The sequence below is a fragment of the Lithobates pipiens genome, unplaced genomic scaffold (genome assembly GCF_037356315.1).
Source record: "Lithobates pipiens isolate NorthernLeopardFrog02 unplaced genomic scaffold, aLitPip1_a1.2 Scaffold_8, whole genome shotgun sequence".
Lineage (NCBI taxonomy): Eukaryota > Metazoa > Chordata > Amphibia > Anura > Ranidae > Lithobates > Lithobates pipiens.
The window spans coordinates 581214414-581231985 of record NW_027507903.1 but is presented as its reverse complement, the minus strand read 5'-3'; the positions used below and the strand labels follow the sequence as shown (position 1 = coordinate 581231985).

Genomic DNA, 17572 nt, shown 5'->3' with positions numbered 1-17572 from the left:
TGCCTATGTCCAGGTCCAACACCAAATGGTAGAGCCAGGAACAAGACACCTATTGCTTGCTTGTAAAGTGTTGCATTCTGCTCAATGACCACATAAGGGGCTTTTTTTTCCCGCCAACTGAGCGCCAATGAATTGGTTTAAACAGAAGTTCCTCAAGACCAGAAAAACATTTGAGAAAACGTCTAAGACTGGCATAGATGTTTGGTCACAATATCTCCGCTGAAGCAGTAGGCTGGAATTTGGATTCGTTTGCTCCTCCATTTCAGCAGAGATCACAAGTTCAACTGCCTGGGAGTTTTTGTTGCATCAAAACACTGGAGGGAGCCTGGGGCAGCAGATTTTCTAGAAAAAGGTATCCTTGCACTTCTGTTATTATTCATGCAGGCAGGGCTTGAAGCGCCACTCCAAACCGAAGGCTTCCTGACGGCACTCAGGGACAAGGCATCCGAGAGTACAAATTCGGAAAGGGGGGGGGGGACCGCCCCCCACGTGGTCACGATGTATGACCTCTGAAGAGTTTCAATGCACCCGAGCTTGGTCACCTCTATAACCAAGCCTGGGTGGATTGAAACGCATCAGAGGGCATAAATCATGACCATAATCAGGGCAGGATGAGCAGCTTCTTTTTCAGTTCAAGCAACACATTTCAAGCAGAATACCACATGGAAATTATTTATATATATATATATATATATATATATATATATATATATATATATATATATATATATATATATATATATATATATATATATAATTAAAAAAAATAAAAAACTAGCAGCACTACTAGTTTACTTCTAGCTATATCATGACCAGGACAAATGAGAACTTTTAGACATAAAAGCAGGATGTACCAAAACAACTGAGACCACCACATCTGAAAAAAAAAAATTCCCTCCCAACTTTATTGAACACTACAGGCAGAGTTAAGAACAGCAGCTGTGTTAGCAATGGTTTCCTATGAGTCTTTCAACATTACCTCTGAAAAGCCATCTTAAAAAACGACAGTCTGCCATCGAACAGACGATGAGAGGTTACCAAGAACAGGATCTTTGCATGGCAAAATTTAATTCCTCAGGGGGAGGGAAACAAACAAAAAAAATCTAATTGGAAGAGGGCAATGAAAAAAATAAAAATCTAAAGCAGAGAGTTAAAAGGGAGCGCTAGTTTACACACACACAACCCTAATACTATAGGAAATCTCTGCAGAGGAGAGTGAGCATTTCAAAATGAAAAAAATCATAGGGACGGACACATTCAGAACATGCTCTAATCACTTTGCAAGAAAGTGATTAAAAAAAAAAAAAAAAAAAACACAGGAGGTAGGAGGATGGGAGATGGTGAGGAGATAAAGTCCAGCTTAACGGAATCTGACGACAACACAGACTGTCCGAGTCCAGCAAAATAATTCACATTTACATCTGCACATCCTAGCCCTCCATCCATGGATATGCAACAGAGTCCAGCCACCTGCACAGTAAAAAAAAAAAAAAAAAAAAAAAAGGGGTACGACCCAGCCACCACCTCTGGAGAGCCAGGCATGGCTTAGTGCTTTGTACATTAAACTGAGCTAGTTTACAATTTCTCTTCAATATCCATTCCCGACCAGCTGTCATCCAGCATTTGATAATCCAGCGGTCTCTGTTTTTTCTGCAACCTCACCGACATTCAGCCTTTAGGGAACGGAACACAAGGGAGACTTAAAAGCCAGAGAGGGTTGTCACCTGTAATGGATGCGTTTTTGAGAACCGTCAATTGTGTTTAAAAACACTGACTTCTTCAGGATTGGGGAAACTGTCCTATCTGCTGAGGACAAGTCGCAGCATGCCGGTTACAGCACTATTCCATCTAAACAGCTGAATTGACATTATCTCAAAACAGAAACCCAAACCACAGAGCCCTTGTAGCTGGGAAGGGAAGGATTGCCACATCGGGAAGGTAGAAAAAGCCCCTTGATCTGATTTTTCTCTCTCCGAAAAATGATTGGTAGACGCCCTGGTCTAGTCTAAACATTTGTGATAGGCGAGGTCTCTACATTAGTACTTCAGGATAAAAAAAGGACATGGATGATAAATTTACATTACATTCAAAACTTGCATTTCTTAATTCTCAGAATAAAATAAAAGATGACTTCATAAATAACTTACATATACCTGTCACCTTTGCACACAGAGGCAGACCATTTAAAGCTTAATTTTTTTTTCTGGAATTGCAGGCAAAGCAGCAAAAATGGCCGACATTGTATAATATACTCCATTATATTGCACGGTTATGCCTATACTGGCCCTTTCAAGTCCAAATCTAATTTTTATTTTTTTTCCCCCCACTATAGATTAGTAAATACCTTTATCCAGCTTGTATTGCTGTCTGTGACTCCGTTTTCACTTTCTGTTGCAGGGGCAGGCAGTGAATTTACAAGTACTGTAATTGGTCGTCACCAAAAACAGGAAGAAACCCAACAGTCACCTGACAGAATTTTTTTAATAACGTTTTACTGAGAATAGTGCTGTTGTAGAGAAATTTCAAACTGCTTCCTGTCCTGAGAGGAAGCATACTCTACAAAGAGGACACGGACTGGAAGTTTAATCTTACTTCCTGCCCCTGTGACAGCAAAGGTTAGGGCGATGGGTTGCCATTGAAACAGGAAGCCACTGACAGCACTTACTAGACTGAGGTCCTAAAGCAGGCCATACATTATGGGCCACGGGTTGCAGGAAACAAATTGCTCCCCCCCCCCCATCAACACATTCAGTATTGATAGGGAAACCCTTCCGTGGAGCTTTTGTATCGTTTCCCAGCTATAGCTGCCGGCAGTGAATGAATGAAAAAAAAAAACACAACAGGCTGGATGTACTGACGTCGACCGATTTACTTCAGCGCAACCAAATTTCGGCAGCATCCTGCTGAATTTTGATCCACCTATTGCCAGCCTAAACCTCATTACCCTAAACACAGTATTTTGTTGCAGTCTGTGACCCCACTAGGGAGATTTTAAATTGCTTCCTGTCCTGAGAGAAGGGAGGGGGCAGACTGCAAAAAAAAAAAATAAAAAAAAAATAAAATAAACCTAATAAAAAGTTCAATCTCTACACCTTTTTGCAGGAGTTGGGCATTGAAGAGGAAGTAAACCCTAATGGGTTTACTTCCCCTTTCATTCCCTGCAAAGGCAAAACATAATGGACTACTATGCATCGCATAGTAGTCCATTATGTGTCACTTACCTGACACAGGAGCCAGCAAAGTTACTGCTGTCCCCTGTAGTCCGGCGCATCCATCTTCTCGGTGGGGTCTCGCAGCTCCGCTGCTGTCATTCGGCGAAGCTGCAAAGACGTCACTCCCGTGCATGGGAGCCGATGCGCGCGGCATCTTAGTCATTGACGATGCCACGCTCAGTGCGCCTGCGCGCCGCTGTCTATCTTCAGGCAAATATCTCCTAAACCGTATAGGTTTAGGAGATATTTCTTGGACCTACAGGCAAGCTTGTAGGTCAAAGTGGTTTGTAAGGGTTTACAACCACTAAGTGTTAAATAGATTATTCCTAGCTTGCTTACCACCCAGGGGTTCTCTTGTACAGTTGGCAACGCACAGCTGAGAGACAGCAGGCCACTGCATCCACAGTTCCTCCATCACATCTAAACCTCTGGGTTAATTCCAGGAGCCAATAAAAGCATAAAGGTACAAGATAGATGCCATTTTGCTGTCCCTACGCTACAACACCATGTGAGATAGAATAATAAAATCATTGTATTAATTCAAAAGGAAGGCGACATCACTGTGATCATGGTCATATGACAGCTTTCCGTCCAGTGAAAATCTCAGCATGGTAATGCTCAACTGAGCCCACCACTCAGACAGCGCAATCAAGTGGGAGTCAATGGGAAACACATGGGGTTGATTGACTAAAACTGGAGAGTGCAAAATCTGGTGCAGCTCAGCAATGAAACCAATCAGCGTCCAGGTTTTTTGTCAAAGCTTAAACAATCTGAAGTTAGAAGCCGATTGGCTTCCATGCACAGCTGGCACCAGATTTTGCACTCTCCAGTTTTAGTAAAACAACCTCAATGCTCCCATCACGTGTTTTATTACAGATTTTTTTTTTTCATACTGGACCTCAGCCATGACTTTGCTGGTATAGGAAGCTGACATATGAGCTCAGCCTTAAAGCAAACTTGTGCTTGGAGATATACAGGCTGCCACTGTTAATCTTTCCTTTGGAAAATAACTGCTCGATTGTCGTTCTAACACAACAGTTTCAATATTGAATCACTGGGATTGATTTGCTATAACTGGAGAGTGCAAAAATCTGGTGCAGCTCTGTATAGTAACCAGCTTCTAACTTCAGCTTGTTCAGTTAAGCTTAGACAATAAAACCTTGGAGCCGATTGGCTACCATGCACAGCTGCACCAGATTTTGCACTCTCCAGTTTTGGTAAATCAACCTCACTGTTCTGGATTAAAATGGAAATTTACCCCAGAATTATTTTATAAACACTAAACAACCATTCATAGCACCACATCTGACTTGTGCCTGTTATCCGATTGTCCAGAAAATCCAGTCCAGCTCTAATGCCATCAACCAGAGCGCAGTAGAAGTCAAACATGGAACCATGCATCAAGATTCATGTGTTATATGGCCGATTAATGTTAATACACTTAATTCTAGGGTGAATTAAACCTTCTACCTTCACTTACTACTTGCTTGTTCTGGGTCAGTGGCAAAAAAAACAGACGCCAACATTTTTTTTTTTTTTAAATAAGCTTAACAGCTAGGCTACTAGCAACTTCAGATGTCAGCAATGGCAGCCTTTACATCTCTCAGTCCAGGCTTCCTTTAGATAAATCTGTACTAAAAAATTGAAATGTAAAGAAATACTTTGAAAGGAAAAAGTTATTGCAGCATTTAATTTTTTTATGGTGGTTTGTAAGATCAAGATACCTCTCCTGGGAGCCCAGTCACTACATTTCCTGCATCTCTGGAAATTTCAGGCAGCCCTTACAAATCTCACAAGAATTCCATATTGCACAGAAAGGTGACATAAGCAGCCCCAAGCATGCAGGAGATTTGCCGTGCTGCATTGCCTGTGTGTTGGCATGAAAATACAGGAAAAAGGCCAGCTCTGAATCCATACAGCCCAGTTTTAAACTTGGGCTGGATGGGGAACACAGCAGAGCATCTATTCACAGAGGTTAAGATTACTTCAGATGGGCGCAGGAACCTGTCGCCCTGCAGTCTGCCTTTGTTACTGCACCTGTGTGCAGGCAGTCTATAGTGGCAGATGCAGACGCAGCAGCTGCCGACATAGCTGCAGGTATATACTTGACAGCTGTGCCTCAGCGGCTGCACAGCCCCGAACACACTGTCTGCATTCAGGGGCTGTGCAGCCACTCCTGTATGGCTGTCAAATTTTGTCATGTGGTTGGTCCATGCAGCCGCTGCACCTAAATCCTCTTCTATAGGATGCCTGCACACAGCCTGGAGCAGATGCAAGCGCCTGTCAATGAGCTCTTAATAGCATTAATCAAAACCAACAGGTGTGAAGATGCAAAGTAGTACTCCAGCCAGGCTATGGACATTCAACTATTTATTTCCCCCAAAAGGAAAATAAGCTGAACTTTCAGTTTAAATCTGCCAAATACATTCCAGGATCATCATAAAAGTTTGAATAGTTTGTTTTCTTTAGAAAGTAGGCACAACAGTAAAAAAGAAAAACCTCTACTAGCATGCTGTAGAGAAGGACCCTTGCTCTCTTAAGGGAAGCCGAGGTCTCTATGCAGAGGTCTCACATACATGCTTCAGAGCAGGGAGTGGGAGCTTTGCCAACTATAGAGCTATAGGCCTCAAGCTGCATAAACACTATCCACATTTTCTTTAATTTTCTTTTAGATTTACCAAAACCATATAATATGAAGTCAAACCTAAACTCTGTGTTTGTATGCAATCAGATAGGCCCTAACACTTAATACATCCTATGCATTAAGGTGAAAAAAAACTTCTGACACTGACCCCCCCCAGCCCCAGTCTTACTAACCTGAGCCCGTTCGTTCCCACTGAGATGTGCTCTCTCTGCCAGTTGTCTCAGCTCTTGATTAGGTAGCAGCACAGCCATTGGCTCTCACTGCTGTCAATCAAATCCAATAATGTGGGCGTCGAGGGGCGGGGCAGAGTCCATCATTCTTTGTCTATGGATGCAAAAGCTGGACTCGGGCGCAACCACATGGTAACCCCCAGGGAGAGCAATTCTAGGTGGTTTACCGATGCAGGGAGGAGCGCCGCTGGGGGACCCCAGAAGAGGTAGATCAGGGCCACTCTGTGCAAAATTTATGCAGTGGAGGCAAGTATGACTTTTTTTTTTTTTAAATAACAAAGAGGTTTACAACCCCTTTAACTCAGCAGGAGACGTGTCAGACCTCTTGCGTAGAGAGCAAAGCTCCTTCACAGCCTACTGGCACGGAACAGGCTTTTCTGCACTGGTTGTGGTGGTTACTTTTTAAAGAAAAACAGATCCCTTTTATTTTGATGCACCTAGCATTTAGCAGATTAAACGGAAAGTGCAGTTAGACTTTAACACAAGCTCTCATTAACCTCAGTAGGTGCAGTAGTCTACTTGTCTCCTTTGACACTACATCCGTTAGTTTTTGCCAAGAAAAAAACGATTCCATTTACATCACTTTTTCACGCATTTTTCATCTGCTTCTATTTTTAAATAGAACAAAATGGTAGGCTTGTTCAATTTAAAGAAAAAAAAAAAAAAAAAAAAAAAGACCTGAATGGAAGCGGGTGAAAAACTGATGTAAAAACAGACACCCACCTGTTTTCCCATAGCAAAGCATTGCTGTCCATTTTTTATCGATCGACAGACAGATGAAAAATGGACAGACGGAATGCCAGCTTTAAAAAGGGGAATTAACTGCTAGGACCATGTAAATGCGAGCCTGTCCAGAGCTTGCCCACAGCTATTCTTTGGGGCCTCATGCACATGGATGCATTCGCCTATAAAGTGTAAAACAGGCATATTTGGGCACCAGGGTGCATATAGCCTGCTGGCAGCAGCTTGTCCAAAATAAATGACAGGGTAAAATACACTTCAGCTGTACACGTCTGAGCAGTACTTGTATACAGGCATGTATGCCGCAAATTGGGACTTCCTGCGTTTGGGGCATACGTCAAACACAGTTAGAGCCGAAGCAAACAATTTATTTCAGCCCATCATCCATTCGAATAGGCTGCTAGCAGCAGGCTATATTCATTAAAGTAGTGGTCATCAACCCTGTCCTCAAGGCCCACTAACAGGCCAGGTTTTATGTATTAACTGGGGGGGAGATGCAGACTAGAATACTGCAATCACTGAGCAGCAAATGATCTCACCTGTGATGTATTTCAGTCATCTTGCAAACCCGACCTGTTAGTGGGCCCTGAGGACAGGGTTGATGACCACTGCATTAGATAGTCCTGGCAACCCATAGCCTTGTATGTCTTCCTTTCAAAGTGTCACTTTTTTTCTTTTAATACTACAAGTATAATGTAGAAAAATGTGATGTCACCAATTCCTGTTCAAACAATAGATTGCAATCTTTGACAAGCATTTGACATTTAAAAAAAAAAAAAAAAAAAATGGCTTCCTCTGGAGATTGACAGTGACTGAGTACAGCATTTCGCTGACAAAAGTATTTACAATTTTAACATTTCTCCCAACTCAAAAAAAACCTTCAATTTAATTGTATTAGATTAAAAACTGTAATGTCTAGATTACAGCAAGAATGACAGGCTCCCTTTTCTTCCAAATTACCACAACTGGTACATAAAGTGAACATGCAATGTCTTAACACCAAGGGGCGAAAGGACAGACGGACGATTCCAGAGTCCAAACTAAGGACATGGGAAGGAACCACACTTCTTGGGGGGGGGGGGGGGGGGGTAGTCAGTTCAGATTCTGCTTCCCAGATAAGACAAGACAGCAGCTGGAAGTAAACATAAGAATTCCCTAGCAAGTGATAAATCGTACCCCCTTTCCCTGCAGAAACGAGGGCGACAATTCCTTCAATGAAGCACAGTGCTAATAAAACCTCCACCCTCTCTTGCCCTAACGGTTGTAATACTAATTCACAGCAATGCCCGGGGAAGGGGGCACCCAACAGAACAGTCCGCATAAGACACCTGTGCAGGCTCAATCCTTGATGCATGATCTGGTTTCCTTGATAACAAGCCACACCCACACTATCCTTAATCTTTTTTTTTTTTTGGACAATGCTTTTTTTTGTATTTCTTAAAAAAAAAAAAAAAAAAATGTACAAGTCCATTTTCAAGAAAGCAAAGTGTCTTGCTTTGTGTTATGGTACAAATGGAAGGAGGGGGATAACATGGAAAAACATGGAGCAGAGGAAAGCAATGAGGATTGGACCGGTGCACATGTCTGGTAATGGGTTCAGCAGAAAAAGGGGAGGGGCACAGACACCTCTGCATCATTTGGTATTCCTGTTGCTGTCAGTTTTGGAGAGAGAGAGAGACGGGACAGGGGAGGTGGGAGAAGAGGGTTGGGCGGGGCAGGAGCAGCCAAGGTTGCAGGGGAGGAGTGAGCAGGTTTTAGCTCCCATAATGCATTGTGTTGGTGTTGATAGACATGGGAGAAGCCATAGAGATGGCTGGACCACCCATAGTGAACTGGTTGTTGACTGGGTAGTGGCTGGTAACATTGGAACCAGCTTGTCCTGAGCCCGATCCTAGAAGAAAGAAGAGACAAGGAGTTTTTATTATGACTTTGGAAGGGTTCAATGGCACAGTAGTGCTTAGATCTTACACTAAATGCATGCCGCAGAGCCTTACCTTGGACGATGCCTGTACTCATGATGGATCCCATCCTGGAGTGGGTGTGATTAACAATTCCTGTGTTAGCTGCAAGGAAACGGGGGAGGAGGTGGGAGTGGAAACGGGTGAAGTTAAAGGAAACATTGCCTATATACAATTCTTGGTAGTCTAGTAAAAATGAGGGGCATTAGTAAAACCAAAATAAAAAAAGGACAGTTATACAAAATGGTGGTGTTGCCCACAACAGCCAAAAATGTAAATGTCTATATTGCAGCTGGGAAACTAACCTCACACCAATTGTTGGACAGCTCGTCATGCAAAGTCTCGATTACAAAAAAAAAAAAAAAACACAACTTAGGCATGCTCTATAGAAAAACTTAAATGCCTTCGCTAAAGCTCCTTATTAACTTGAATGGACTGCCAAAGTCATGGCATGAGCTTTATTTTATTAGGCTTCTGAAATCTAAGGCATGAGCTTCCTATCAGCATTGCCTTCTAACTCACATGGCTACAGCTATAGTCAGGCCCATTTATATTGCACTGCTTATTTTCCACAAAAGTGTAGAGAACACCATTTAAAAAAAAATAATTGAGACTCCGATCAATGGTATGTATGATCAAAGAGGCCATTTGTTTTTTTGTTTTTTTGGGGGGGGGGGGGGGGTGTACTGTAGATCTCAGACGGGGCTCCTCAGGTACCCCCTACACGACATGTTTTGGAGCACTACAGTAGTAGAACCCTCTGGAGATGTTACCGATTCAAAAAGTTTTTACCCACATTTAATGTACATAGGTGTGCCTGTGAAACATTGCTGATGTATCCATTCAGCGTAAGCACAAAGAAAACAGAAGGTCGCTCAGAGGTTCAAAACATGACCTGTTACAGGTACCAGAGGAGCCATCTAAGTTGAGTCCACTAAAAACCCGATATGTGAGGATAAGGGTGGACACTGACCGATTACCCAGTGGCTTTTCATATCTCCAGAGACGAGGTTTTTTTTTTTTTTTTTTTTAAACACAGTTCACAGCTCTGTGAATCCAGCCAATTCTGCTATAAAAGTGCGACCACTTAACTGCGGTCGCTGTGGATGGAGCTCACAGATATACAAGAAGCCAGAGGGTAGCGAAGATAAGGGTGGACTGTTAGGCCTCAGTCACACGGGAGTATCTATGGGTACTTTTGTACCATCCTTGTCTGAACAGCATGGACAGTTCTGTGCATCTGCATCCAGGCAGTCCCATCCATGTCTATTGGGATGCACTGATAGTCTCTTGGTCTCAATTTGACATTCGCACAGGTGTGCATCCGTAAAACGCACACCGTCGTCTTTTTGGGAACATGCACCCACAGGACTGTCAAATTGGGACAAACAGCTGTATCCGCACAGGCACTGAATCCCAACGGACATGAATAAGCCTGCCTGCATGCAGATGCAAAAAAACCTATGTGCATTCCGTGTGGGTATACACAGACACAACCATGTGAACAACGCCTTACTTTAAGGCCGCATACGCACCTGAGCGTTTTCAGCTCATAAAACTCCCCCAAAAAAATGTCTGAAAAAATTGCAAAAACCCATTCATTTCAATGGCACCTGTTCAAATCTGAGCATTTTGTCACCGGAAACAAGATGCTTGTAAACGCCCTAAGCTCAAAAAAAAAACAAACACAAACATGAGCTTCTTTGGTGCAGATTACAGGTATTTTTCCTGCCTTTTACATTGGTGACCTGAACAAAAATCGCAGCAAAAACGCACAAACTTCAAACTCTCAGGTGTGAATGCCGCCTAAAGGTTCAACTATGCAACCCGCCAGAGACATGAAACAGTTGGGTTATTTACTAAAGGCAAATCCACTTTGCACTGCAAATGCACTTGGAAGTGCAGCCGCTGTAGATCCGAGGGGGACATGCAAGGCAAATAAAACACAGCATTTTTGTTTGTACGTGATTGGATGATAGAAAATCAGCAGAGCTTCCCCTCAGATCTACAGCAAATACACGTCCAAGCACACTTGTAGTGCAAAGTGGATTTGCCTTTAGTAAGTCAACCGCAATGTGTCCTCAACATCTACTATAGAAAAAAAAGAAACAAAAAAACACAAACAAAAAGAACACACACACTGGGCCTTATGCATAAAGTGTCTGTAGTTAAGCATTTAAGTAATCATGTTTTGAAGACTGAATTAAAGTGGAAGTGAATTTTTTTTTTTACTTGTACCTAGAGATAAGCTTATAATCTTACCTGTAGGTACAGCGAATATCTCCTAAACATATTCCATTTAGGAGATATTCACATCGGCCCCTGCTGATTACATCACTATGCATGCGCAGTGAGCTCTGCATTCAGGGCTCACCAAGTCTGCCACCAATGCATACAGCACTGTGCTGCAACAGTTACATCCGCGCATGCACGGAAGTGACATTATGGCCCAGCAAATTCAAGTGACCAGAGAGCGCAAACCTAGAAGGAAGACCAAGTGAAGATAAAAGCATCAGTGGTGACAGAGGCAAGCCTGTCATAATGTGCTAGCACATAGCATTAACCACCTCAGCTCTGGAAGATTGAACCCCCTTCATGACCATGTTTTTTGCACCGAGATATATTAACCGACGATTGCACGGTCGTGCGAATCTGTACCCAAATAAAATTTAAGTCCTTTCCACACAAATAGAGCTTTCTCTTGGTGGTATTTGATCACCTCTGCGGTTTATTTGCACTAATTTTTTTTTTGGGGGGGGGGGGGGGGGGTTGGAACGACACCCCACACTTTTTTTACTTTCTGCTAGAAGATGCATACAAAAAAAATTCTTAATTTAGGCCAATATGTATTCTGCTACATATTTTTGTTTAAAAAAAATCCCAATAAGCGTATATGAATGCGCAAAAGTTATAGAGTCTACAAACTATGGGATATAAAGAATTTAAATAAAAAAATAAAAATAAAAAAGTTTAAGTAATCAGCAACTTCTAGTGGGATTGCAATACTGTGGCGGACAAATTAGACAACTCTTTTGGGAACCAGTGACAGGAATACAGTCCTAAAAATATGCATGCCACTGTACTAATGAAACTGGCTGGGAAGGGGTCATCAGGGGCAAGGTGCTTTTTACTAAGGAAAGGCATGGATTCATGTTCCTGATTTGTAGGAACACAGGATCTATACCTTCCCTACTAACAGAACGGTGATCTGCCTTGTTTACATAGGTAGACTGTCAGCGTACATGAGCCTGTGTACAGAACAATTGGTGGGTGCCAGCGGATAGAGTCTGTGGTACACACTGTGCATAAATCACAGCGAGAGCAAGCCGGCGTGCCCACTCGCATTTAAAAAAAAGAAAAAAGAAAAAAAAAGATATCTATTGGCAACTGGTTAACCTGTAAAGGACACTTTTTTAAACCAGGTTTACAACTGCTTTAAGCCTTGTACAGGACTGGCTGTAACCCTGGGGCCACAGGATACACAAAAAAGGCTGTGGCCTCAAAGCACTTGGCCAAGGAGGAAATAGTCCAAAACAAGCTTTCATATATTTTTTTCTTTTTGCCATTTTGAATACTGTGAAAAAGGAGGGTGAACCTCTGCCAAATTTGTATTTAATTTGGTCCCAACAGATTTTTTTCCTGTGAGATGTTAGTCTTCTATGTGCCTAGAGAGCAGTGACGGAGAACCTTGGCGCCCCAGATGTTTTGGAACTACATTTGTAATCCATGATGCTAAACTACACTGCAACGTGCATGAGCATCATGGAAAATGTAGTTCCAAAACTTCTGGGGTGCCAAGGTTCCCCATAACTGCTATAGAGGATGCCCTTTTTCTCTTATGACACCCGTCAGACAGGAAGTGAGAAAAAATCTCCCCTATTTGGATGAAAAAAAAAAAAAAACAGTAAAATTCTGAAAGGTTCTAAACTTCTCCAACTTTTCAATTGCCAATTTAAAAACTATTCTTCCAGACACTTTGATGAATAAGGCTCAATGCTGACGTTAGTGAACATCCCATTATTTCCCCTAAAATATTCCTTTAATTAAACCAGCATACAAGACTATACCACCCTACTCTACATGCTTGCAGTAAGTTGGAAGATCACTGGAATTAGTACAGTATAAATAGGTTATATCCTCAATTGGTTAATGAATGAGTCAGTGGACACAGGGATTAGTTGTAAGAGGGAATACTTTGAATAGGTAATGAATGTCTAGTGGCAAGTCGGTATTAGGTGTAGTTTGCCATAATTCCTGCGGTCTGTAATCCATTTCCTTTTTAAAGCTTGCTGGCCACACACAACTAGATATTCAATCGATTTCTGATGAATTGGCAAAATTCACTCTGTTGGCACCACTCCACTTGAGCTGGGTGGAAAACTTTTTGGTTGGATAGTGTCTGCATCCTATTGGATGCAGTCACTGATGTGAGTAATCATGCAACTGGGGGCAGCTGTGGCCGCTTGAATACAAAATCCAGCAGTGCAGATTTCTTCAACAGCGTGTAGCATAGATGGAGGAGTCCATTTGTTTTCTCTAGGTCAGCCTGCATATCTAGTGCAAGACTAGCTTATAAATCCAGCTACATGCTTTCCTGCACACTAAGCGACAATGATATATAGAAGGGTGAGGGACAAGAAAATAAGCTGCAGGAGAATCAAAAAGTTGACCGACCTTTTCTGAAGGCTTCGGCTCAGTTCACATATGTCCTGCTGCCGGTTCAGTGCGATTTTTAAAAGTAGTCCTGTGTGGTTTTGTTCACCGGTTCAGTTACAAATTTTTACTTTATAAAAATCACCTATACCTGGCCTGAAAAATGCACAGGACTCTAACCACTTCAATACCGGGCACTTTTACCCCCTTCCTGTCCAGGCCAAATTTTCAGCTTTCAGCGCTGTCACATTTTCAATGACAATTGCGCGGTCATGCAAAAATGTACCCAAACTAAATGGTTATAATTTTGTTCAGACAAATAACTTTTTTGTGGTATTTAATCACCTTTTTTTTGGGCTAAAAAAAATTAAATAAAAATAAAAAAAGTATAATTCTTTTCACATTACTTATGCTTTTTTTTTTTTTTTTTTTTTTTTAACACGCTGTGACCAGAATATGTTACTATAGTAACATTGTACTGATCTTGGGGAAGTTTTCAGGATTTTTAACACACACACACACATTATGCTTTGCTTATAACAGTTACATTGTTATAAGCAAGCATTTTACTGAATGAAACCAAAGTCTTTTTTTTGGGTGATTATCTGCGATTAACTTTGACCAATCACATAGTACAGATGGGCTGTGATTGGCCCTGTCTGTACCATGTGATCAAATTGACCAATCAAAGCTAGCAACACAATTGTACACAATGGATGGCATGAAGCCATCCATTGTGTACAACTCATGGGACCTGCTGTGATTGGTCACAGCGGTCACATGGTACCGGCAGGGAACCAGTACTCTGATCAGTCAGTCATCGCCTGTGTTCTGTAGACATAGGCAGTGACCCGCTACGCAGCTTTACGATCCCCGACAGGACATCAAAGCCACCGCCCTGCCTTTGTCTATCGGCTGGGTGTGAAGAGGTTAAAAAACAGACTGACTAGCCCAGACATATGTGAACTGGCTCCTTTGAAAAACAGTTCGGTTCACATTTCATGCAAATCGAGCCTTCATTTTCAATGTGATTGCAATATTGCAATGTTGTTACTCACAACAGCCAGATTTAGAGAAAATAAAAATCATGATTTATGGCTGTGAATAGACTAAAACAGACTTTCGATTTTTTTTTCGTTCAGCCAGAGTGCTGAATGGGAAAAAAAAATGTAATTGGAAGGATTCCCCTGCCAGGAGATTGTATTCTGCCAGCTGGCCTCTTCTCCATCAGAATACAGTAATCAGCAGCTTCTGGTTGCTACGTTTTCCAGCTTGTCTGATTGACTTCTGTCAAATGGGGATGGCTGAATTTTGTTCAGTCTATGGCCAGCTTTAGTGCTAGTTCACACCAAATGCAGTTCCGTATGCTTTTTTTTCTGCACTAAAAATGCATGCAGTTTCCGGTGCAGAAACTAACCGGAAACTGATACAAATGTAATCACTACAATGTATTTCATCCTAACAGTAACCTCCATTTAATATTAGCTTTAGTCAAAATTCATCTTTTCAGAAAAAAATAAAAATGAAAAACAAGGCGAACTCCCTACACCAGGGATATGCAATTAGCGGACCTCCAGCTGTTACAAAACTACAAGTCCCATCATGCCTCTGGGAGTCATGCTCGTGACTGTCAGAGTCTTGCTATGCCTTGTGAGACTTGTAGTTTTTAACAGCTGGAGGTCCGCTAATTGCATATCCCTGCCCTATACCTGTGTGTAATAGGTTTCACTGCTCTGACCTGTCCTGCTGCTCCTAGGGAAAGGAGTAAGAACAGCACAGTTTTCAAACCCAAGGATCACTGCACCGGGCTGAAAGGGCAGTGAAACTATCACCTATGGAGGTTAGTGCAGCAGGGAGGACAGAAGGTGGTGAGGGTTATTTTTTTAAAAAGGTCACTTTGATGGCCAATTCTAGTTTTTAGCAAGTGTGAACCGATTGCCTGCTTCTCAAGCTGGTTTCTAAAATCTGAAACTGCAGATTTCAGTTCTGTAATGGAGTTAATAGACCCTTCCCCTGCCATGGTCATTTGTGCCTTTTAGGGAGTATGGAGAATAAGCGTTTGCCCTAAAGTTAAAGCCACCCTGTCTCCTTGAAAAAACACTGTGTAAACGCAGTACACTCACTTCCCCAACAGGTGAGAAGGCAAATCTATTTTCTTCTAAAGCTTCGAGCACTACCGCTTTTCAACACTTGAGTGTGTCTGGTTTGGGGTCCCGACTGGGTGGCATGGTTCCTCCTGCCAGCTTCTACTTCACTACAAGACATGGAAACTAGCAGAAGTGACCTTAGCAGCTTAACACACCCGGAAACGTCGATAATGGTGGAAATGAAGCCAGCAAGACAGATTAATCTTCTTTCCTGCACCCAACATCACCCGACCTTCCCCTATCAACATAGTCAGTATTGATGGGGGGGGGGGGGGGGGGGGGGGTGTTGACCCTTCCGCAGAGCTATTGTGTTCTCCCAGTGGGGAAAAGCAGTCACCACCGGGGAGAACAGCGATTACCGCTGGTGACTAACATTCGCTAGCAAGAATTACATGAGAAAGCCGAGATCGAGCAACTTGGGTACATTCAGCATGCCCATACATGGTCCAAATCTCTGCCCGTCCCTGCTGAACTGGCAAATATTTGAACCGTCTATGGCTGGCTTAACCAACTCCCCAGCGTCCAATAATTTCTGAAGATTAGTTTTGGAAGGACGATGCTTTGACCTGTAGATATTGTTTAATGGATCAGGCCAAGACGCAGACATTTAGTGACAAGGTTACAGATGTAATCTGTTCAGGGTACCGAGAGTCCAATTCCTCCTCCCCCCCTTTTTGTTTTTCCTTGCTTTGGAGACTTTGTGGGGAATCGTCTCCTTGAACACAACCATTTATCAAGGTTACAGACCTGACGATTTATTGATATGGTTAAAATGGTTAGTCCCTTCTGTGGTGGTGGGCTTTAGTGACATAAGGAGAAGTCTCACAAGTAGAAGTTTGTGACCAGGCTAATGCACAGCAATTTAAAATTATGATCCACTTATCACACTATAAAAATGTTTACATCGAAGGCTGTTAATGGATTAGTTATACACATGGAGATGCAGTGACAAGAGTTATCAGGTTAGTCTCTTATGAAAGGCAAATTTAGTGACAATTTTGAATTGATTCAGATATGGGAGTTAATGAACTGCCTCTAGGGGGCGCTAGAACTAAACCTTAGGCCCATCCCCTCTTCTATAAGCAGGTTAGCTTTACGATACACGGCTGGCTGACAAGCTTAAAGCAGTGTAAGGGCTGGGGGAATGAGAGGGAAGAAGCATTTATGAGAGAATGGAGATTATGGTATTACTGGAGGTTCCGTATGTCAGGTCTTGGGGTCCCGGATGCAGAGACGCAGAACACGAGGCTGCAGACTGCTCACCTAGAGGGATGAGGTTACTGTGGCTGATGCCTGAGCTTCCAGCTATAACACTGCTGAGATCGTACGCCGTGGGCATACCTGGCAAGCAAGACACAAACTGTAAGCACACACACACACACCTGCTCAAAGTAGATTAATTCACAAATTTACATGACTGGAGGAGTAAAAGCAGACCTCATGTAAAGACTCCTATTAGGTAGGAGGCTTCACCCAAAAGTATAAAAACCGGTCTGTAATACAGACCAGTCGCTGCTGCTCTTTATCCTTGTGTGGGGAGAGTAATGCAAGTATGCATATTCCATACTTGGCCAATCAGTTTATCAGCCATCACAACTATTGTGACCCTCACGGTCTTTGGGGTCCTGTGCCAAGCAGCTGCCCTGCTTTATAGTAAACGTCTGCTTGACACTAGTGCCATTCAGAGACCGCCTTGCATTTTTCCTGAATACAAGGTGTTCACTGATTGCACGAGAAGAAGATAGTCTCTTCTTCACCTTGTCCAATCAGCAAGCACTTTGCATTCATTAAGAAAAATAAATAAAAAAGATGTTCTCTGAATGGCACCTGTGCAAAGCTACTTGTGGCGGATAATACTACTACTATGGTAACTTTCCATTTCCACAGGGATCAGCTAGGTGTGAAATAGGTCAATGCACCTACTCACCATGGACCGACAATTGCTGTCCAAAAGCTTATTGACAGAGATCACATCACAAAACAAGTG

At 42.5% G+C, this 17572-nt stretch overlaps 1 protein-coding gene across 3 annotated transcripts in view; it reads right to left on the bottom strand.

Moving 5' to 3' along the window:
* Positions 1–881: 881 nt before the first annotated feature.
* Positions 882–17572, bottom strand: part of CARM1 (coactivator associated arginine methyltransferase 1) — a 59385-nt gene continuing 42694 nt past the window's right edge. Inside the window, exons 14-16 of one of the 3 annotated variants that reach the window (XM_077470276.1) lie at positions 16777–16926; positions 8822–8890; positions 882–8718 (exon numbers count right to left, since the gene is read on the bottom strand). In XM_077470276.1, the coding sequence (XP_077326402.1) occupies positions 8582–8718; positions 8822–8890; positions 16777–16926 (356 nt within the window). In that variant the 3' untranslated portion in view covers positions 882–8581. The remainder of the gene's footprint in view (positions 8719–8821; positions 8891–16776; positions 16927–17572) is intronic. The other 2 variants (XM_077470277.1, XR_013270409.1) reach the window with 2 other exon arrangements.